Here is a 22,907-nt window from a genome sequence, read left to right as displayed (position 1 = left end):
TGTCAATATGACACCATTAAACCACTTTACAACTTACCTATACATATGAGCTCTGGCCTTTTTTTTTTTTTTTTTTTTTGGCAAGTATTAACAAAGTGCTGTTTGAAGCATCACGAAACCCGAGGGTGACGTCACAGGTCCCCACATTTTTGTACCATTACAGAGGAAGGTTATGGGCACCATTGAACCAAATCTCAAACTTCTATATGACAATGAGAGACAATTACTGGGTTTTAAAAAAACTGACCTTTAACTCTTTAAGTCTCAACAATATGAAAACTAATATAATTTCAAATTTTTTCACACAGTTAACCTTTATCATCATAGCAAGTAATGAATAAAGAAGAAAATGGCAAACAGTAAACAAACTTGTTTCAGGGAAGTGGTTTTGCTTTGGAACCACTGTGACACGCAATTTTCAACTGCCCATCGTTCCATGTGATATATTTGAAACCAGATTTGCATTTTTCCTAGGTAAAATCCCACATCTCGATATTTTGATGATCTAATAATGCCTAAAACAAATTATAGTAAAATAACAAGCAAATTGGGTGTAAAATGTAATAAATTTTGTATCAGAATAACAGTCTGTGCCAGTGGTTTTATTCCAATAAAACTCACAAAAGCAGTAGTACAAACTCAGGTTTGTTGCAATATCTTATATACATGTACTTTCACTGTCTGTGATCTCCTGAGTATGCACGCTATACAAAAAGCCAATATCAAAATCTTCTACAATCAGGTAGCACGATCTCTGCATCAACTGTTGCTTTGAACACTATTAGTGACTGCTGCAATGCATTACATCAACATCTACACCCACACCCACACCAATACTCTGCAAACCACCATGAAATGCAAGGCAGAGGCTATGTCCCATTATACCAGTCAGTAAGGTTTCTTCCTGTTCAATTCACATTTGGAGTGTGAGAAGAATGATTATTTGGAAGCCTCTGTGCATGGTGTAATTACTCTAATCTGGCCTTCACGATCCGATGTTAATGATATATGGGTGGCTGTAGTCTGTTCCTAGAGTCATTACTTAGTCGGTTCTTGAAACTTTATCAGACTTTCCCGGAACAATTTACATCTATCTATCTTCAACAGTCTGCCAGCAACTCGGTAACACTTTCCCATGTATCAAACATACATGTGATCATTCTTTCTGTCCTCCTCTGTATACATTCAGTATCCCCCATTAGTCCTATTTGGTACAAGTTCCAATATTCTGGAATGGGTCACACAAGTGATTTGTAAGCAATCTCCATTGCAGACTGATCACATTTCTCCAGTATTCTACCAATAAACAGAACCTGCTTTACCCACAGCTGTGCCTGAGAGTTCATTCCATTTTATATCCTCACAAATTGTTATACTCATATATTTGTATGAGTTGGCTGATTTGAGCTGTGATTCATTGATATTATAGTCCTGGGATACTATGTCTTTTCATTTTATGAAGTGCACAGTTTTAAATTTTCTGCTTTAACACGTTGCCAATCTTTGCACCACTTTGAAATATTACCAAGGTCTGACTGATACAAATATGCTAATTCTTTTAGACAGTGCTTCATTATAGATAACGGAATCATCTGCAAAAAGTCTGAGGTTACTTGTCTTTTCATTTTATGAAGTGCACAGTTTTAAATTTTCTGCTTTAACACGTTGCCAATCTTTGCACCACTTTGAAATATTACCAAGGTCTGACTGATACAAATATGCTAATTCTTTTAGACAGTGCTTCATTATAGATAACGGAATCATCTGCAAAAAGTCTGAGGTTACTGTTAATATTGTCCACAAGGTCATTAATATACAACATGAACAGCAAGGACTCCCTGGGTCACATCTGAATTTACTTCTACATCTGACGATGACTCTCCATCCCAGATAACATGCTGTGTCCTCCCAGCCCAAAAGTCCTCAATCTAATCACAGAATTCACTTGATACCCCATACAATCAAACTTTTGACAATAAAGGTAGGTGTGGTACTGAGTGAAACACTATTCAGAAATAAAGAAATACTGCAACTATATGACTGCTGTAATCCAAAGTTTTCAGTATGTTGTGTGAGGAAAGTGAGAGTTGGGTTTCATATGATCAGTGTTCTTGGAACCCATGCTGTTGGCATGGAACAGGTCATTCTGTTCAAGATATGTCATTATGTTTGAGCTCAGAATAAGTTCTAAGATTCTACAACAATTTGATGTCAAAGATGTTGGACGGTATTTATGTGAAATACTTCTACGACTCTTCCTGTCGACTGGTGTTACCTGTTCTTTCTTCCAACTACTCAGCACGGCTTTTTGTTTGAGGGTTCTACAATAGAAGAGTTAGAAGAGGGGCTAACCCAGGCACAAATTCAATATAGAATCTGGTAGGTATTCCATCAGACCCTGTTGCTTTGTTCAGTTTCAACAATTTCATCTGTTTCTCAACACCACTGACACTAATACTTACTACACTCATCTTCATCAGTGGTATGAGGATTAAGTTGGGGTAGTTCTGTTGGGTTTTCCCTTGTAAAGGAAAATATGAAAACAGAGTTAAGGATTTCAGCTTTTGCTTTGCTACCTTCAATTTGAATTCCTGTCTCATTTTCTAGGGACAGGACGTTAACTGTGGTGCCAGTAACAGCGTATGTATATGAACAGAATTTCTTTGGGTTTTTTGAAAGATCATTTGACAGTATTCTGCTACAGTAGTCACTGAAGGTTTCATGCATTGCTCTCTTGACTTCGAAACACTTCTCATTCAACATCTCCTTCTCTGCAGTCCTGTGCTTTGGTTTACACCTGTTATGCAGTATCCTCAGTTTCTTTAGAAGTTTATTTACAGTGACTGTATACCAAGGAGGGTCACTCGATTTATAAACTAAACTATTCTTCTGGGTGTGATATCTGTCCGGTGCATGGTCAACTACTCTTCTAAACTTGAGCTGTAGTTTCTGTACATGCTTCTGTTCTGTGTTGAAAGTTTCACATTCCTCATCGAGATATGACAGTACTGTTTTTTTTTGCTTGTTGTAGCTGCCTTTTGCACTTTGGTCATTATTGTTGCCACAACTGCATCATGATTGCTGATACAAATGGACAGGCTCAAAGAGGATTCTTGGGGATTTTCTCTGCCCGGGGACTGCGTGTTTGTGTTGTCCTCATCATTTCATCATCAGTCATGGAAGTGGCTAGACTGGACTGTGTACTGATTAGGAATGTGTACAGATGCTGATGACCGCACAGTTGAGTGCCCCACAAGCCAATCATCATCATCATCATCAAAGAGGACTTGTCTCAGTGTACCAGAACTACTCTCTCTCTCTCTCTCTCTCTCTCTCTCTCTCGCAGTAGCATTGGTGGTTTCATGTGAAAGGTACTGATTCTTAAAAAATGTTTGAATTCATGCAGAAATCAGTGGTAATTAAAGGGTTAACTGTGTTGTGCAGGCTTTAGTGATGATACTTTTGTAAATGGTACCATTTACGATGGACTTGAATTGGGGAACAAGACTGTTAAGGCACAACTTGACTGAAAGAAAGAATTGGTGGATGGAATGCATCCTGAGGCATTATGGAATTGTCAGTTTGTTATATTTGATTACAGAGGGAAGTGTGATGAATAAAAATTGGAGAGGGAGATGTAGACTTGAGTACAGTAAGCAAGTTTAAATGGATGTAGGTTGCAGTAGTTGTATAAAAGTGAAGAGAGTAGTGTAGGATAGTAGTCTTATGCATAATAGTTCGTGGCTGGGAATGTTCAGTTTAGTTCGCGGTTCCGTCGCAAACTAGGTCGCTCTTTTAGTTCGTTAGCTCCCATCTCGATTTCGAGAAAAACAGTTCGCTCGCTTTGCTACCGCTACTGCACACACTCTATTATTCGTTATGCTAGTCTTTTAAATAATCAGCAGTGTTGCCAATGCCTGTATTATTACAGTTTTATGTCGAGTAATTAGACTTCGAAAGAGCAAATAAACCAGTTATTTACACCAATGGGTAAAATGGGGTAATTAACTACTTTACTTTACATACAGTGCAGTCGTAGTATTCTAATTTTAAAATATATTTATTTATTTATTAGTTCGTTGTAGGAATATTACTTACAGAATATGCTAAATGCACTTTTTTGTGAATAAAAATACACTTTCATAAATAATCGACTTTTTTAAAGTTTTGGAAATAACCAACAAAAAATATTTCTGCTTTAGGTAAAGGTTAAGTGCTATATTGCACAAACAATAATACCTTTATCATTAACAGAAGAAACACTAACATTTATAATTTGTTACCAAAAAATTAGGCATAGAAAAAATATGGCCCCTGAGTGAGATCGTATTCTAAAGCATACTTTTTGTACTTTGCATTATCATTCTTTAAATAATCAGTCTTCCCGGGTTCGATTCCCGGCGGGGTCAGGGATTTTCTCTGCCTCGTGATGGCTGGGTGTTGTGTGCTGTCCTTAGGTTAGTTAGGTTTAAGTAGTTCTAAGTTCTAGGGGACTGATGACCATAGATGTTAAGTCCCATAGTGCTCAGAGCCAAATAATCAGTCTTCTAATTTTCAAGTGAAATATTACAAAAATTTACATATTATTATGTAAAAACACATGATTAAAAAAAAAAAAACAAAAAAAAAACCTACTGCGGGCTCTCGTTCCATCTCGCTATTGTCCGTTGGCCTTTGGAAAAGAGCGAACGAACTAAATAGCGAGGTTATCCATGAACTAGTGTCGTAGTTCGCCTGTGGGAGTGCTCTTCCGAATTAGTTCGTTCGCGAACTACATAAGACTATAGGATAGACTAGTATGAAGGGCTGCATGAAATCAGTCCTAGGACTGGAAATAAGAACGGCAACAGTAGGGTGGACGTAGGTTGTTTTCTTTGGCGTTTGTATATTTCAGGTGTTTCAAATGTGTGTAGCTTTTTGCATTTTGGTTGGATATGTAAATGCCAGTGGTTGCTTAATAACATGGTGTGTGTGTGTGTTTTTTTTTTTTTTTTTTTCATGCGAGTAGTGGGTGGTGGGTACAGCTCTTATGTGGTATTTTTGTTTCTTAGTGCTTCCATGTGTTTCTTGGATCACCTGTATTATGAAGTGGGTCACTTTTATTGCCCCTGTGAGGTAATTTGTGATCACCGTTGTTGGTGGTGGGTAAAGATATAGTAATCCATTTACATTCAAAGACAATAGTAATTTGATATCCCATTTATATTACTGTCCACCTGTATAATAAAAAAAATCCAGGTAACTTTAAGCTTTGTATTAAAATAGTTTTTATGTCTTATTCTGTAAAACAGTTCCACAGGTTACCCAAATATCATACATATGACACATCCAAGTATTATCAATTTGCATAAATCCACTTAATGTTGGAGGTACGAGGGTGGTTTGAAAAGTTCTCACAATGGAATAGAAAACAAGTACTTAAATCACTGAAACTTTTTTTTATTTTTCAGTGTAGTCTCCTCGCAGAGTAATGCATTTGTCCAATGATGTTCCAGTGTCTTGACCCCATCTCAAAAATGAGTTTCCTCCGTGCCTGTAAAATAGTTGTCAACTCTGGCTATCAATTCTTTGTTTGAAGTGAATGTTCATCCACCAAGAAAAATTTTCAGTTTTGGGAAGAGATGGAAGTCTGACAGACCCATATCAGATGAATAAGCGTGTGGGGCGACAATTCATACCTTAGTTCATGTCATTTTGCCATGTGTGCGGGTGTGAATAGCCTTGATGGAACATAACTTTCTCCAGGAGGTTATCATAGTATTCTCCAGTAATTGTTTGCCCAGTGAGGAGGTAATCCACAAACAGAATCCCATTCGCATTCCAGAACACTGGTGCCATGAACTTTCCTGCTGAAGTAATTGTCTTTGCTTTCTTTGGTGGTAGAGAATCAGCGTGTTTACACTGTTTTGCCTGTTGTTTTGTCTCTGGGATACAGTAGTGCACCGAAGTTTCATCTGTGGTAACAAACCAGCGCAAAAAAATCTTGTTTGTTTCTCCTAAAACGGGCTATACATTGTCCCGATATGTCAATTTTCATGTGTTTTTGATCCAGCATCATGAGTCACGGCACCCATCTCGCAGATAATCTTTTTTATTTCTAATTCTTCAATTAAAATGTGATATACCCTTTCAGATGACATCTGGCAAGCGTGAGCAATTTCACGCACTTTCAATCGGCGACACTCTGTGACCATTTTGTGCACTTTTGGAAGGATTTCTGGAGTAGTGACACATCTTGGCCAACCATTGTGCGGATCATCATCTAAGCTCTCCCGACCAATTTTAAATGTATTTGTCCGCTTGGCAACAGTTGACTATGAAGAGCAGAGTCCCACACTGTATTCTAGAAATCGACATGACTGCCTTTTGCTTTCATTCCTTTCTTTAGGAAGTACTTAATCTCTGCTCGAATCTCGATATGCCCCCCCCCCCCCCCCCAATCAACAACTTGTTGTGCTAGTGCTGATCTCTCATGGTGATTCTGAGAACTTTTCAAACCACCTTTGTATGATCTGCTAAAACATGTAGTGGAATGTATCGTATAGTAATAGTGACTGGTTACAGCAAATTGTATTTTCAGTTGATGTCTGTAACAGCCATTTAAAGTCGGTAGTGATGAGATACTGATTTTGAAAAAACACAACAAATTGTGTCGAAACACAAAATGTTTAGTACTTTGCAAATCTGCACAAGCAGCAGTAGATGATACTGAAAATTTTAACACCATTGCTATTGCAGTTACACTAAACAAGTATTTTCAGCATTAAAATTTCAGTCCTCAGGCAATGAGTTTTGCCAGACAGACTTGCAAATCCACTATTCACTTGATAGTTGCTAATAGAAATCCTGTATTTCAGCTGGGTGTACTGACACATGAAAAGTAAGTCTGCATTCTTGGCACTTATGATAGGCAACATTTTAACACACAAGATTGGGAAAACTAAAATATTGAATGGTCGTGGATTTCTCTTCCCAGTACTTCTCATCTTCTTCACAATGCTTTTATAATCTCTTCACAATGCTTTTACCAACTCATGGTTGCAGGATGTTATGACTTTCTCTTTCCCTTTGTGCAGTACGGCCTCCAGATGAAGTTAGTAGCCAGACGCACTCTGTTGTTCTGAACGTCAGCATGTAAAAGAAAGTTAGAAACTGAATGGTCCATTAACACTTCCTTGAGCTGTGCCCAAAGTTACTTTTATGTCTGAAGATTTTATCCGTTAAGAATTGCAGGTTGCATTTTATTTGCAATTCAACTCTTCTACTTCTGTATCTACATACGTATTCTGCAAGCCACTGTAGGAAGTGCAGCAGAGGATACTTTGTACCACAACTATTTATTTCCTGTCCTGTTCCACTCTCAAATAGACAGAGGGAAAAAAGACTGTCTGTATCCTCTGTATGACCCCTAATTTCTTTTTATGTATCTTCATGGTCCTTTTGCAAAGTGTATCTTGGTGGCAGTAGGATTGTTCTGTTGTTAGTGTCAAATGCCTTTAATCCAACCTTTGTTCCCAAACACTTGAGCAGTACTCAAGAATGGTCATACTAGTGTTTTCTAAGTGGTGTACTTTACAGATCGACGACATTTTCTTAAAATGTGCTCTTCAATTCAATTACAAAACTGTTGATTCTTGCTTAGGAGATTTTCAATCTACAGAATTATAATATGTGAGCATAAACATATTCAAAAATTCTACAACAGACTGACATTAACAATATAGGGCTAGAGCGGTACTTGTTTACATCTGTTCAATGAATCTTTTTGAAAACAGGTATGACCCACACAATTTTCCAATCACTTGGAATACATCGTTCTTCCACTGACCTACAGTAGTCAGTTGCTAGAATTAAGCAAGTTCTTTTGCATACACAGTGCGGAATCGCATAGTTATCCTGTCAGGTCCAATTGATTCTCCTTTGTTTACTTGGTTTTCTACCCCACAGCCACTTATTTAGATGTCTGTAATTTGATATTTGTATTACAGTTGAACAGAAGAATTTCAGTACAGTCTGCCTCAGGTAAGCAGTTTCAGCCTCCTCTCTGTCATCCTCCACTTCAGCACCATTGTGGTCGCTGACTGTGTGGACAAGTGGCTTTGATATGTGTTACCAAAACTTCTTAGGATTTTCTGTCAGATTGGTTGACAGAATTTGACTTTCTAATATGTTTAACACTTCACACGTCTTTTCTTGGCTAATTCTGTCTTTGTTCAGTTTTTGTTTGTTGACAAGGCTTTGGCTGTGTATGAGGCTCTCTTTGCTTTTGGTGCAGCTTTCTGACCCAGCTCTTGAGCCACTAAAAGTCTTTTCCATCCCTCATAATTTTGCTCTCCACATACCTGTCTAAGCCATATTGTACAATACTCATTTATACTCGACTCCCAGTCTAAAGCTGGTAAGTTGAAATCACTCCCTAGCACTATAATATGGCCAGGAAATTTACAGGCACCTTTCTATGGGTTTCCACAGAAATATACCTCTACTACTACTACACCTTTGGCAGGAGACTGATAAAATCATCAGACTACAATGTTTAGAGCCATCTTTTTACCATGTTTATATCCACCTGTAACATTTACTCTCAGTAGATATTACCACATTTATGGCTAATAAATGCCTCCATCACAAACATCCAGCTCATCGTTGCAGTGTACATTCAAAACAGAATTTAGAATTTCATTCCTATTAACATCTGAATTCAGCAAGCTTTCTACCTAGCGCACTGTGTTGACATATTACCGTTTAAAAGTGAGACTAGTTGTGGGTCCTTTCCATGGACTCCCCTGCAGTTAACAAATACAACATTCATATTCTCTTTTGTGATCTGCCATAATGAATATTTCTTTCTGTAATTATTGGGGCTGTTGTTTTTCCCTTTCTGAAAACAGAGCAGTTGTTGGGCCAGTGAAAGGCATTTATCTATCCTAAAAACCCACAGGCACATGCCAGATTTACTCTTCTAATCCAGTAGCTTCGTCCTGTGTGTAGTGCATCTCTGACTTATTAAGAAGGGGCCTACAGTTTGCCATATGATTTTGGCAGTGGAGTAATCTGCAGCCAAGGTCATTACAGAATCATCTGAGTCTCTGATATTGAAGCTTTCCATTTGGGTTGGAACCAGAAGATTGTGATCAGTTCTGGGAATGATGCTGTAGATCAATAGCTCAGTTTCTGCCCCATGTATTAGGATAACTGTCTTTACCAACATAGCTGCCCGCAGCTCGTGGTGTAGTGCGTAACGTTGCTACCTCTGGCTCACGGGATCCCAGGTTTGATTCCCGGCTGGGTTGAGGATTTTCTCTGTATGGGGACAGGGTGTTTGCGTTGTCCTCATCATTTCATCATCATAATCATCATTCATGGCAGTGGTTGGATTGGATTGGGTACAAATTGGACTGTGTAAAAATTGGAACTTTGTACGGGTGCTGATGACCATGCAGTTGAGTGCCCAACAAACCAAACACCACCACAAATGCAGCCAGACTTCTGTAGGGACTGAGGATGGTCCCAGACCCCCAGCAGGCATCATTGGTGCTGAGTCACAATTAGCTAACTCCCCCCCCCACCCCCACCCCCCCTCTCGCCCTGCCCTGCCCTGCCCTGCCCTGCCCTGCCCTGCCCTGCCCTGCCCTGCCCTGCCCTGCCCTGCCCTGCCAAGCATACAGAGTGGAAAGTAGCCTTCCTTTCCACCCTAACTACTATTTCCACAGGGACTGTATCACCTGCCAAACCTTGAAGCTCTCACTGACCAACAAACCTCTCGAGAATTGTCTGGAAATTTGGAGGTCGGCCCTAGTCCCAACAAACAAATCATCCCATGTTGGCTGAGGTGTACTTTTGGCAATCAGCAAGACATACAAGTTGTTTGTGAGGTGGAAGAGGACAGCTGTACTGCTGTTATCCACTTTTACCTGCCACCCAGAGATTTGTAGCCCCGGAATTGTTCACCGTTCACACTCAGGTGAATGTAAACCGGGTCGTGAGGAGCGAATCTGAAGGAACTGTAACATCAGAGGTACCAGATGACACTGCAAGCACCAAAGGTGTTAAAACTGTGGCCTCACCCACATCAGCTCCTCAGCAACTGATGGCAGCAGCCTGAAGCCTTTCAATCATGGCCAACACAGCTTCCAGTTGTTTCTGGACAGTGGCCAGTTGCTCCTGCATCCATATTTTCAGGATTTAGGATATTCTTGAAAATCTTCATTGATTTGTCCGATGTTGGAAGGTGTGATTTTGATGCAGAATGTTGTTTTATGAGTGATTTTACAAATTCTTCTAAGAATACTTCTTGTCAATTTGTTTGCATTGTAACTGGGATCTATGGAAGTCAGAAAACATAAGTAATGTATGCAAAAATATCTGAAATGTAGAATACAATCATTGATATGCATTTTATTTACAGCCTCTTTGTTCTGTTGTAATCTTTGTTCTTGTCATATGTCTTGCTGCAAAAATATCTGAAATGTAGAATACAATCGTTGATATGCATTTTATTTACAGCCTCTTTGTTCTGTTGTAATCTTTGTTCTTGTCATATGTCTTGCTGATTTTGCCATTGTGATGACTCATACTCATAAAAATTTTTGTTTTTCTTTGAGATGTAATTGACCACAGTAATGTCACTTTTGAAGTTAAATGATGACTGTGAACTTCACTGTTCATTATTTGCTGTGGGAATTCTGACATGATTTTCTGTGGAGTTCCTAATAGTGTCACTTTCCTTTTTAACAACTGCTGTCTGGAATCAAAGGAAGTAAAAAAAGTTGTTGTATGTTACATTCTCACCTCTTGGTTCACTGGTGAGATCTTGCACATCACCATACCTTTTTAACTTTATTTTTTTTATTTTTTATTTATGGTGCTGCTCATGTTGCTTCGCCTGCATTAATTTGTACTTTTAGTACATCTGAAGTTTCCCAGCCCCAAGCTGTCCATGTTCTTATCCCATACTTTGATGGTTCACTTAGAACATATTGTCTGGGACATCAACCCGAAAAACCTACCATTTACTTATTAACAGTCACATTTACTTCAAGATTATATAATCTGGGAAAGACTTCTACCAAATATTTCTAAATTTTTCCTCTTTCTTTTCTATTTAATTTCTTATCAAATTGTGCAACAAATTATGTTTTACTGAACGAGTTTCGTGGCATCACCCAAAATATATTCTGGCCTGTTTCCTTATCTCACAGTCTCTTTGTAAACTTTCCAAATTATCAGTAATATGCAACCAAGTGACAGCAATGTATAAAATGCCTTAAATAGAACACTGTCAATATTTATCCATTGTTGGCCATAAACTCGTGCTCTTCAATGTTTTTGATCTCAATAATTTCATTTGTAACAATATAAGGAAAAGATAGATTGCTATTTACCATAAAGATGATACATTAAGTTGCAGATAGGGACAGCTAAGAGACATTTACACATTAGCTTTCCACCACAGCCTTCGCCAGAAAAGGAGATACACACATCCATTCGCAGAAGCAAACACACGCCTCGTGTAAACAAGGCTGCCATCTCCATTGTATGTGTGAGGTGGGCACTTGTTTGCTTGTATGTAAGAATGAATGTGTGTGTGTGTGTGTGTGTGTGTGTGTGTGTGTGTGTGTGTGTGTGGGTGTGGGTGTGGGTGTGGGTGTGGGTGTTTGCGCGCGTGCACGTCTGTCTGTTCTTCCGTCCTTTTCTGACAAAGGCTGTGGTAGAAAGCTAATGTGTAATTTTAATTGTGCTTGTTTGTGACTTATTGTATCATTTTTACTATAAGTAGTGATCTATCTTTTCCTTATGTAGTTGATATTTCAACATGGAGTTTCCATCATTTAATTTCATTTTCAGTTGTATAAAAAATTGTGTTGAATGAACTTTTTATGTTAGTTATTCAAATATCTACATACCTTCCAATTCCAGGTGTGTTCTTGATGAAGTTAACTGCAGAAAGATGGCTATATTGCAGAAGCTGATGTTGGTACAGTGTGAAATAGTTTGTATATTGCTGATAGCATGTTGACTGTGAGAATAACGAGAATCCTTACACTCAGAAAATCCATTACTTATATGATTTTCACATTCAGAAGTTGAGCCTTCCCCAGCATGCATTTAAATGAAGTCAGCCCTATCATAGCATTAATTAGTGGTAAGTTCATTGCACAGTTTTCTGTCAGCTGATTTTCATTTGGGCAATAAATTATTGTCAACAAAAATCCATTATTAAATGAAATTAAATCTTTGATAACATACATGTGTAACATACAGTAAACCCTACAAAAGATTCAAATCTCAGAATTAACATAAAAGGATTTCTTGTTGGCTCATAATGAGGTGAATACTATGCATTGTAAGTTGCCACAGGTACCAGTGTTGAGTTTCACTGTGTGATGATGTGTGTGACTGAAAGTATGAAGAACTTAAAAATTTGCTAAACATAATGAGAGGAGTTCTTAACACATATGGCGTATCTGTGGGTTGATTAGGTAGTGTTATTTTTCCAGTGTACTGTTCATTGTAGAATGCTAGGGAAATGCAATCAGTTTATGAAGGAGACTGCATACAAAACACATGTGTAACTACTCCCAGGATATTGATCAATTATGTGGGACCTGTACAATATATGACTAACAGGGGATATTGAATAGATACAATTATAAGAGAATGTCACAAAAATACCGAAAAAACTGAAATGGTGAATGTTTCAAGATAGACATGATCAATGCTGTAGAAAGCCTGCTTATAAAGTTTCTGTAATTAACTTTAACTGATGGATCTAGAAATATACTGCAACCCCACTACATATTGCTCTCATAGGTATCACAAAAATTACACTAATTGCAGTGCATGAAGAGGTATTTAAGCAATCATTCTTTCCACAGTTCTACATGAATAGAATGGGGAAAAAGCCCTAATAACTGTTACAATGGCACATACCCTCTGCTACCATTTCACATTGGTTTGCAGAGTATGAGTGTAAATGTAGGTGTACACAGTGTACGATGTCGGGCTGAATTGTCTGCTGAGCTTGACTCTCTGACATGAGGGAAATACGGAAAATCTTCACAATCATTGTTCCAATTTCACTATTGTTTCCCACAGCAAAACTTCATTGTTGCATATTTTTAACACATCGGAGTATTTTATTTTTACAAACTTTGTCTTTCGGCACTCTAAATCTGTATCTACATGACTATTCTGCAATTCACAATTAAGTGTCTGGCAGAGGGTTCATTGAGCCAGTTTCATGCCATTTTCCTACCATTCCAATCTCTAGTGGTGCGCAGGGAAAATTTACACTTAAATCTTTCTGTCTAAGCTCTCATTTCTCATGTTTTATTGGAGTGATCATACCTCCGTATGTAGATGGGCATCAACAAAATACTTTCGCATTCAGAGGGAAACACTGATAATTGAAAATGTTATGAAAACATCTTGCCATAATGAAAAATTGTTTTAATGATTGCCACCCCAACTTGCATATCATATCCGCGACACTCTCTCCCCTATTTCATAATTATACAAAATGAGCTGCTCTTTTTTGAACTTTTTTGTTGTTCTCCGTCAATCCAATCTGGTAAGGATCCCATACTGCACAGCAATACTCTAGTGGAGGACGGACAAGTGTAGTGTAGGCAGTCTCTTTAGTAGATCTGTTGCATCTTCTAAGTGTTCTTCCAATAACACACAGTTTTCAGTTTGCCTTCTCCACATTATCTATGTTATTGTACAAATTGAAGTTGCTCGTAATTGTAATGCCTAGGTATTTAGTTGAATTGACAGTCTGATTTGTGTGATTTATTGTGTAACCGAAATTTAACAGATTGCTTTTAGTATTGAAGTACATGATCTCACACTTTTCATGGGGTCAGTTGCCATTTTTCACACCACAGATATCGTGTTTAAACCATTTTGCAATTGGTTTTGATCTTCTGATGACTTTACTAGACAGTAAATCACAGCATCATCTGCAGACAATCTAAGGTGACTGCTGAGATTGTCACCTAAATCATTTGTGTAGATTAGAAACAGCAGAGGGCTTATGACAATTTCTTGGGGAACGCCAGATACCACATCTGTTCTACTTGATAACTGTCCATCAATTAGTGCGGATTGTGATCTTCCAGACAGGAAATCAGAAATGCAGTTGCACAGCTCAGACGATACTCCATAGCCACGCAACTTCGTTTTAAGCCCTTGTGAGGAACAATATCAGAAGCCCTTTGAAAATCCAGAAATATGGTATCAGTTTGAGGTCTTCATTTGATAGCATTCATTAGTTTTTGAGAATGAACAGCTCGTTGTGTTTCACAAGAACAATATTTTCGGAATCCGTGCTGACTGTGCATCAACAGATTGTTTTCCTCGAGCTAATTCATAATTTTCGAACACAGTGTATGTTCCAACGTTCTGCAAATCGGTGCCAGTGATACGGGTCTGTAATTCATTGGATTACTTCTACTTCCTTTCTTGCATACTAGTGCTACCTGTGCAACTTTCAATTCTTAAGGTAAGGATCTTTCTTCGAATGAGTGGTTGTATATGCTACCTGTGCAACTTTCAATTCTTAAGGTATGGATCTTTCTTCAAATGAGTGGTTGTATATGATGTTCAATACTGAGCTATTATATCAGCATACTCTGAAAGGAATCTAACTGGTATACAATCTAGATGGGAGGACTAGACGTTATTAAGTGATTTTAGCTGCTTTGCTACTCTTGGAATACCTACTTCTAAGTTATTCATGTTGGCAGCAGTTCTTGATTTGACTTCTGTAATACTTTCGTGAAGGAATTTTGGAAAACTGTATTAAATAACCCTGCTTTAGTGGCACATTCATTGGTAACACTACCTTCGCTATTGCACAGTGAAGGTATTGATTGTGTCTGGCCATTGGTGTATTTCAGATTTTCTGCCAGATTTCAAGCCAGAGTTTTGTTTTAGAAACTTTAGAGTACCTCGCATTGAAGTTCCTGGTAAATTTCAGACTTCTCTAAAACTTTGCCAATCATGGGGATTTTGCGTTCTTTTAAATTTGGCATGCCTTTTTTCATTGTTTCTGCAGCAGTTCTTTGACCTGTTTTGTGTGCTGTGGGTGGTCAGTTCCATCTGTTATTAATTTATTTGATATAAATCTCTTCCTTGCGGTCAATACTATTTCTTTGAATTTAAGCCAAATCTGGTCTATAATTTCATAGTTGATTAGGAAGGAATGGAGGTTGTCTCGTAGGAAAACGTCAAGCGAGTATGTATATAATATTTTTCGGTACCTTCAAGTCCTTTGTAAAAATTTTGGCTAAATTTATCCAGCTGGCTTTCAGTACCTGCGATGATTCTTGCTCAAGAGTTTCTATTCGTGCCTGGAGCCGGGGTTTGTTTCCATCACAGCTGTGACAATTTACTGCTATAACACCTATGATTCCTACAGCAATCCTTGTCCTGTGTTTCACCTGCACCCTTTTTGTCCTTTCCTAAGACACTCTAACCTAATAAATCACACAGTTCACTCCACACAGCCCCCACTACCAGTGCAATGACCCCTGTGGGTAGGGAACTCTGACCTCTGAAGTTCAGTTCTGCACTGTTATTGTACCAACTTCTTTTCAGAGAACCTGATTTAGCTATCTTTCACTGTAATAAAATAATTTGGTTTATATGCAGTGTATTTGTATACATGTTTGTTGAAAGACACTTTTTTAACCCTTGTAACTAATGTGAGCTTGTTTCATCTGTTTGGTCTTGTTAGAACTTCTGCCACAAATTACTTCTGTACCTACATATTGCCTAGTAACAAGATGCATTCTACAGATATAAGTATTGTTTTTATAGCTTGGATCTTGTTTTACATTGTATATACTATGTTCAAATATATATGGGGGAAAAACTTTATTGCTTCATATTCTCTAAAAAATTAAAGAAAGTAACAAGTGATTTTATTGTAATTTAAAGCAACCCCTTCCCTCTCTGCTAGCAGGTAAATAACATGTTCATGTATAGAAAATAAAGTTAATAAAGGATGTCCTTACATGTTGTCCTCAGTATGGGTGGTGGAGGAGGAGGAGGGTAGTTACCTGTCTCACTTTGCTCAAGAATGACTGCAAAACAGGCAATTGGGAAGAGGATGTTCTCTGCCTTCAGTAGTACATACACATGAAAATTAGGGACCCAAGTTACATACTACTAAATAGGGATCTAGTGAAACTGGAAGAGGCTCCGAACAAAGCCTAAACTACGTATGAAAACTGGGAGAAGAACTATCAACATATGCCTGCGTTAGTGTAAATACCCCTATAAATAATGGAAATGATATAATGGTAGCAAAACATGGTTGTATTTCAGAATATTTCTAGAACTGCCTAACAGTATCACATAATGAACAGGACAATGTAGTAAAAAGAGTTATTGTTCCTAACTGTAACACTTTTCAAATGTAAAAAGTTATTGTGAAGGTTTCTGCCCCCCCCCCCCCCCCCCCCACCCCCCCAAACACACACACACACACACACACACACACACACACACACACACACACGTATATATGACGACACAGAAATTACATTTTTTACTGGTGTTTTTAAATGGCTTTAACATATATGTGTAAGCTCTGACATCATTTAGTGTCATACACTGATACATATGACACTGACATGGTTGTTATGTCTCTGTTGCAGGTAACTGTTATGGATGATTTTGGACAGCCTTTAGAGTTGGGTACACAAAATGATCACCGACGGACCATTATTCACATTGATATAGATTGTTTTTATGCCCAAGTGGAGATATTGAAAAATCCATCACTGAAAGATTTACCCGTTGGCATACAACAAAAAAACCTAGTGGTTACCTGCAACTACATAGCAAGAGAATATGGTGTTAAGAAGTGCATGGAAGTTCGAGAAGCTCAGAGCCTGTGTCCACAGTTAGTGCTTGTTTGTGGAGAAGATTTGCATGATTATAGACAAATGTCATCCAAAGTAACAAACCTATTACAGAATTTCAGTACGCAGGTTGAGCGATTAGGGTTAGATGAAAATTTTGTTGATGTAAGCCACTTGGTATCTCAGTCAGACTTTAAAACTGAGAGGGCAGCTGCAGATGGAAAAACATTCAAAAATATAATGGATGAATGTGACTGTGGCTGCCATGAACGTCTGTGTATTGGTTCGCATATTGCAAGTAAAATTAGGAAGCAAATAAAAAGCGACTTGGGTTTAACCTGCTGTGCAGGAATATCGTACAACAAGTTATTATCAAAATTGGTATGCTCTGTTAATAAGCCTGATCAGCAAACAACCGTATTTGCATGCTGTGCCCTAGATTTAGTGTCAGGTCTTCCAGGTTTGAGATGTATCCCAGGCATAGGATCCAGGTTATGTGAAACCTTGCAATCAGTGGACATAACATCAATCAGTGACCTTCAGAACTGCAGTATGGAGAAATTAAGACGTGCGGTTGGTGTTGATAATGCTATACGCTTGAAAAGGCTAAGCTTTGGTATTGATAATTTACCTGTAAAACAGTCTGGTAAGCCACATACAATTAGCCTTGAGGATGGTTGCCGAAAAGTAAATTTAGAATCAGAGGTGCGAAGTAAATTTTCAGTGTTGCTGCAAAGACTTATGGTCTTGTTAAATGAAGATGGACGGATACCTTGTGCTGTTAAAGTAACTGTAAGAAAGTATGACAGTGTCACAAAAGTGAGTCACAGGGAGAGCAAGCAATGTAATATACCTCCATCATTTTTTACTACTGCTAATTGTGAACAGCTTTCAAGTGACGTTACTGAAAAGTTAATGAGTTCAGTCATGCAGTTATTTCACAAAATTGTTAATATATCCAAACCATTTCATCTGACTCTTGTTGGTGTAGGATTTACCAAGTTTCAGGAGCGAAAGACGGGAAAAAGTTCCATAGCTTCATTCTTAAAAAAAGATTTATCTGTTCAGTCAGTTACATCTTACAAGTATCTGTCAGGGATCGGTAATGGAATGGAGCAGTCACCTTCACAGCCATTCCCAGTTCATAGATGCTTTCATAACACAGAAAAATCTGGCTCAGAATCTGAACCAGAACCATCACCAAAGAAAACAAGAATAGATTCTTGGGTTGCAAGAAGGAAGAGAACTGTGTGCATAGATGATGACAGTGATGATGCATCTCCTAGCAAGTTAAGAGTCTCGGATATTCATCTGAATTCAAGTGATTCTTTTGAAGAAACTTCCTCAGAAGAATTGCCTCACCATAAAATGGAGAAAAAATTAGATAGTGATTATTTGCATTCTGTATGTACATTGGAAGATGATTGTGTGCAAGCTACGAAAAGAGACTTTCCTGTTGAATGTAAGTGTCCAGATGGTGTTGATCAATCAGTGTTCAGGGAACTGCCATATGAAATGCAAATGGAACTAGTTGAATCTTGGAATTATAAAGCTAAGACTAAAGAATTGAAAAGCAATGTGAAAGGAAATAAAAATACAATTTTGCATTACTTCATTCGAGATAAGCAGGCTAGTTAATTTCACAAGCTTAATCATGTCTGTAATAAATCAAAATTAAATATTCATAAATCACACCTATTTTCAAAGCATTTACATCTGCATTTACCTCACTCAAATTCACAGTACTGAATGTGGAGGACAGGAAATGTCCAGAGTAATTTGTTTTTATAGCTGTAAGCATAATGTACTTGGCCAGGGAGAAAACTGCTAACTTTCAGACACATTGTTATGAAAGCAAACTTCATGCCTGATTAATCTCTCTAATTAAAAGTAATTACTAACTTCTTATTAATTTAAACATAAATATCAATGTATGACTGTCTTCCAGAATACACATATATTTTTGATATATATGTTTGAAAGTGAGCATAACAGTGCCATGATGACTGGTACACGGTTGTCAATTCTTTGTCTACTTGTAATTTTTGGTCCACTGGACTAGACCAATAATGGGTGGTACAGATCTCTAATCATTGTAAAAACATGAAATCAGTTTTAATATGAACGTAGCTATAATATGAATGAATGTAGCTATGTTACCCCTTAGGTTATAGTCAGTCGCTGCAGTTCATGCAAGTACCAGAGTCTGCTATACATTGGGCTACTTCTTTCTCTTTCATTTAGAAGATATTGCTTTAAAACAAGACAAAAACCACATAAATAAGTGTTGCAGTCCTCACTTTTCCACATTTTTTGTATTATTATTTTAATGAGAAGTAAAACTGAAAAGTAGTCCAGTAACTCAAATGAATGTAATCAGACTGCAGTTCTGTACATACTAGACTATTTAAAAATTTGTGTAACATTAATTAATAAGTGGACTCTGGGAATTAAATAATGAAATGAAATACTGTTAACATTTCATGATGATACTCCTTGGTTCATGTTCACTTGGGGTTACATCATATGACATCCTTTGATGTGTTGAACCTCACAAGTACTTTCATGTGTGAATATTACATTTTGTTGGAAGCAGGATGTGTGCTGCAATATTTCTAAGAGTGTGTGCTTTTCAAGCTTTTTTGGGCAGGGAAGGAAAATGTTAACACTGGAGAGTCAACAGAAGCCAAACTACGTCCACAATCAGTATCCTTTGCTGAGTGTGAAAATTTTTGTTGTTTTATGTGTAGTCATTTCATTGTAATACAGTCCAGAAAAATGGTCTAATGTGGATCGAAGGGTGGCAGAGTTTGTGAAAATGCCGGGTTATCAGGAAAGATCTTTAAAAAAAAAGTATCAGTACAAATTTTTTGTCATAAAACACCTTTTATTTGTTGCTTAAGAATACAACAGTTCACAAAGAATGCTATAACTCAGGTTTAAACTGTCCGAATGAATGTAAGAAAATACTTAATGTGTGAACTCTATATAAATGTAACTTACAAAAATTTCAGTTCACCCTTAAATCAAAGTAAAATTGCTTTACGAAGGCACAGAGCCTTTACTAATGAAAGTTAAGGAATACAGTAATTTAACAAATAAGTCAGACTTCAGAAAATTACTTTGCGGGCATAAAGCTTTCTCTAATGAAAATGAACTAACACGTTTTTAAAAACAAACTGCCTAATTTTTTTTAAAGAAATGCATTATGTCCTGTTGTTTTCCGCACTGTACTCTGCATTTTGATTCTTTGTCAGGAAGACAACAGAGGAACTGTGTGCCTATTACTGACGCACCTTGTTGTTCAAAATACTGAAGGGCAGTTTTGACAGGCTGTAATCCATCACTGTGTGGGGTCCGTTACAGTCGAGTCCTCAATGTCAACATCTTTGTTATTTTTGTGAATTTCTTCATTAACTGTGACAGCAGCAATAATTTCTGCATTGGATATAATGTTTTGGTGGTATCATTCTATAATCGCTCTTTGGCTTTCATTAGCTTCTTCACGCCCAGGAGTTTTGTTCACAAGTTTGATTAATTTCACATTTCTTTCATCATGATGTTCAACAAATGTATTTTCTGCATATTGGAGGTGTTTTGTGCAGGCACAAACTAGTGTTAGTGACTAACATATTCCAGGAATCCAACAATATCCAATAGGTCAACTTTCTTTATAAATTGACCATCGTTGCAGAAAGAAGGGAGAATAGTAGCTTGAGACTAGTCTCTTGAGACTAACCAAAACTATTCGATGGGCTGGCATAACGCTGTGTCATTGGATGGTAAAAACATCGCTTGTAGGTCCCCATTTTTTAACTCTTCAATGTCTGGGTGGGAAGATCTCCAAAATAAGAAAGCATTCCTTAGTGGGTTTTTAGATGTTAAAAACTGCTCAATTGATGGCACAAATACTTCATGAAACCATTCTTTGAAAATTGCACCACTCATCGAGGCATTTGGCTGGTTTTGGCATCGAACCAATTTTGTCCATTTCAGTGTGCTTAAACATAAGTGGGTTCTTTGATTTTCCAATGATACCAAGTTTTAATTTGTGGTCACGTGTTACATTACTGCTTGCTCAGATTGTGACCATCGCCTTGCTCCTCTTAAAATGATGGGTTGATGATTCTTCCTTGAAAGCAAGAAAGCTGGTAACAGTTTATAATTTAACCCTGTTTCATCACAATTGCTCTCTAGTCATACCGTCAAGTTCAATAAATTTCTCAAATTTTTCATGAAACTGAGACTTAATCTCTGTGTCACCAGATAATTTTTCCACACATATACCAAGCTGTCAGATGTCGTAGCATTTTTTTCCCCAGCAATCAAGCCATCCAGTGCTTCCAACAAATTTGGATCATTGTCGTTTTTTAATTCCTCGTAAAATTTCACCCCCGGCCTTCTTGCTAGTTTGGCCCACTAATTGGTGTGCCCTTCTCTCTTCTTTGGCGAAACCAAGTGTAAAGTGCTTCATTTACCTCATTAAACTCACTTTTTTTCATACTTTTGCCTGCAGAGTATTGTTCTCTAAAGCATACAAAACCTTTGAAACAGCTCTGAACAGTATTCACTCTTATTGACTTAAGCAGTGCAGTTAAGAAATCAGCTAACCATGCCAAAGGCTGCAGGTAGACGGAGCAGTCGAGTGCGCAATGGTGCCAGTCATGTGATGGAAGAATGGGAATGTGATGCAATACAAATGATTTTTCTTTTTTCTGCCATGTGAGGGGGTGGCACCGTTATATGTTTGTCAGGTTATCAAGTGCTGAGTTTGCAGGACTCTACTGTAATGCCCAATGCAAGACTCAGCAAATACGTTTAACATATGTTGCAGTGGAGAATACACCACCATAAAGCTTGTTCATTTGTTGTTTGCATCACATATCATTACTAATGAAAAATTCCCTTGTTTGTGAGTTAAGACCCTGTACACGTTCCAGCAAAGTTTGTCAGTGTAACCTCACTTTCGGAGCAGACTCTGTTCATGTCATGAAGTATTTTGATGCTAGTGGGAATGGTTATCAAAGCAGTTTCTGCATTGGCTTTAGCACTATGTATAAAAAAGAAACAGACGACAAGATGGTGGTCAAGAAAATTGTTGAAATTGAGAGAAAAATACACCTGTGAAGATCTGCTAAATGAAGTATTACACTTAGAATCTTGTGATTACATCAACTTTCTCCAAATGGACTGTAAAACTTTTAGTAACTGCGTTACTTTGTCCTCACATTGAAAAGGAAGATGAAAGTGTGTGAATATTTATTCTCTTCTACTTGGTCTCTAAAGACAGTTCATTAAAATAAAACAATATGAGGACATACCGGTACACACAGTCTGTGGAAGAACTGGTAAGCTTAGATTTTTCTATTTTAATGTACTCTCACTTGTATGTTTTGTGAAGGAAATTGATTTTCTTCTTAATCCTTCCCACATAATACAGTAAAACTTGTTCACAATTGAATTGCATGGAATTAAAACAATTTCCAGATTAGACAAGTTTTAAGCTAGACAAAACACCTAGGCTTGACAAAATTTTTCAGGTATCATGCACAAAAGTATAAATTGGTAATTATGCACATATTTATGTACCTTTACTCCTGAACAGTAGATGTTCAGTTACAATAGCACACTAAACTGTTACACTAATTGATACATAGTATAGCATGTGTGTGTTCTCACTGTAACTTTAAATTCATGTATTGTTGTACTGATATCTTATTCATGTGATTATTCGCTTTACATTTCACTTTGTCACCTCGTATCAAGAATGGAAACTGGTTTGAATTTCCTATTCAAAATTGCTTTTTTTTTTCCCTGTGCCATTTTCTACAGCTTGCAACAGCTTTGAAGAATTTGTGGTTTGCTTGCATAACGTGGTCTATGCATGCAATAGCTTCTTCAAGCGCCTTAATTTTTCTAGGGACATTATTTTGCTCCTCTTCCTGTGTTTTATCCTGTAGCAACCACTACCTGGGTCGACTGCTGTGGTTATGCATGTTGGCTCCGTTCACACCATCCAGAGATGCAGTTACA

General features: G+C 37.6%; 1 protein-coding gene across 10 annotated transcripts in view; it reads left to right on the top strand.

The window, feature by feature from the left end:
• Positions 1–22,619, top strand: part of LOC126188912 (DNA polymerase iota) — a 67,262-nt gene extending 44,643 nt beyond the window's left edge. For 8 of the 10 annotated variants that reach the window (XM_049930614.1, XM_049930620.1, XM_049930619.1 and 5 more), the window contains one exon: positions 16,668–22,619. In XM_049930614.1, the coding sequence (XP_049786571.1) occupies positions 16,677–18,512 (1,836 nt within the window). In that variant the 5' untranslated portion in view covers positions 16,668–16,676 and the 3' untranslated portion in view covers positions 18,513–22,619. Of the gene's footprint in view, positions 1–367; positions 475–11,959; positions 12,146–16,667 lie in introns of those variants that run through there. The other 2 variants (XM_049930621.1, XM_049930617.1) reach the window with 2 other exon arrangements.
• The last annotated feature ends 288 nt before the right edge of the window (positions 22,620–22,907 follow it).

This window comes from Schistocerca cancellata, chromosome 5 (genome assembly GCF_023864275.1).
Source record: "Schistocerca cancellata isolate TAMUIC-IGC-003103 chromosome 5, iqSchCanc2.1, whole genome shotgun sequence".
Lineage (NCBI taxonomy): Eukaryota > Metazoa > Arthropoda > Insecta > Orthoptera > Acrididae > Schistocerca > Schistocerca cancellata.
The sequence above is the reverse complement of the archived record's forward strand: the minus strand, read 5'-3'. Positions and strand labels throughout refer to the sequence as shown.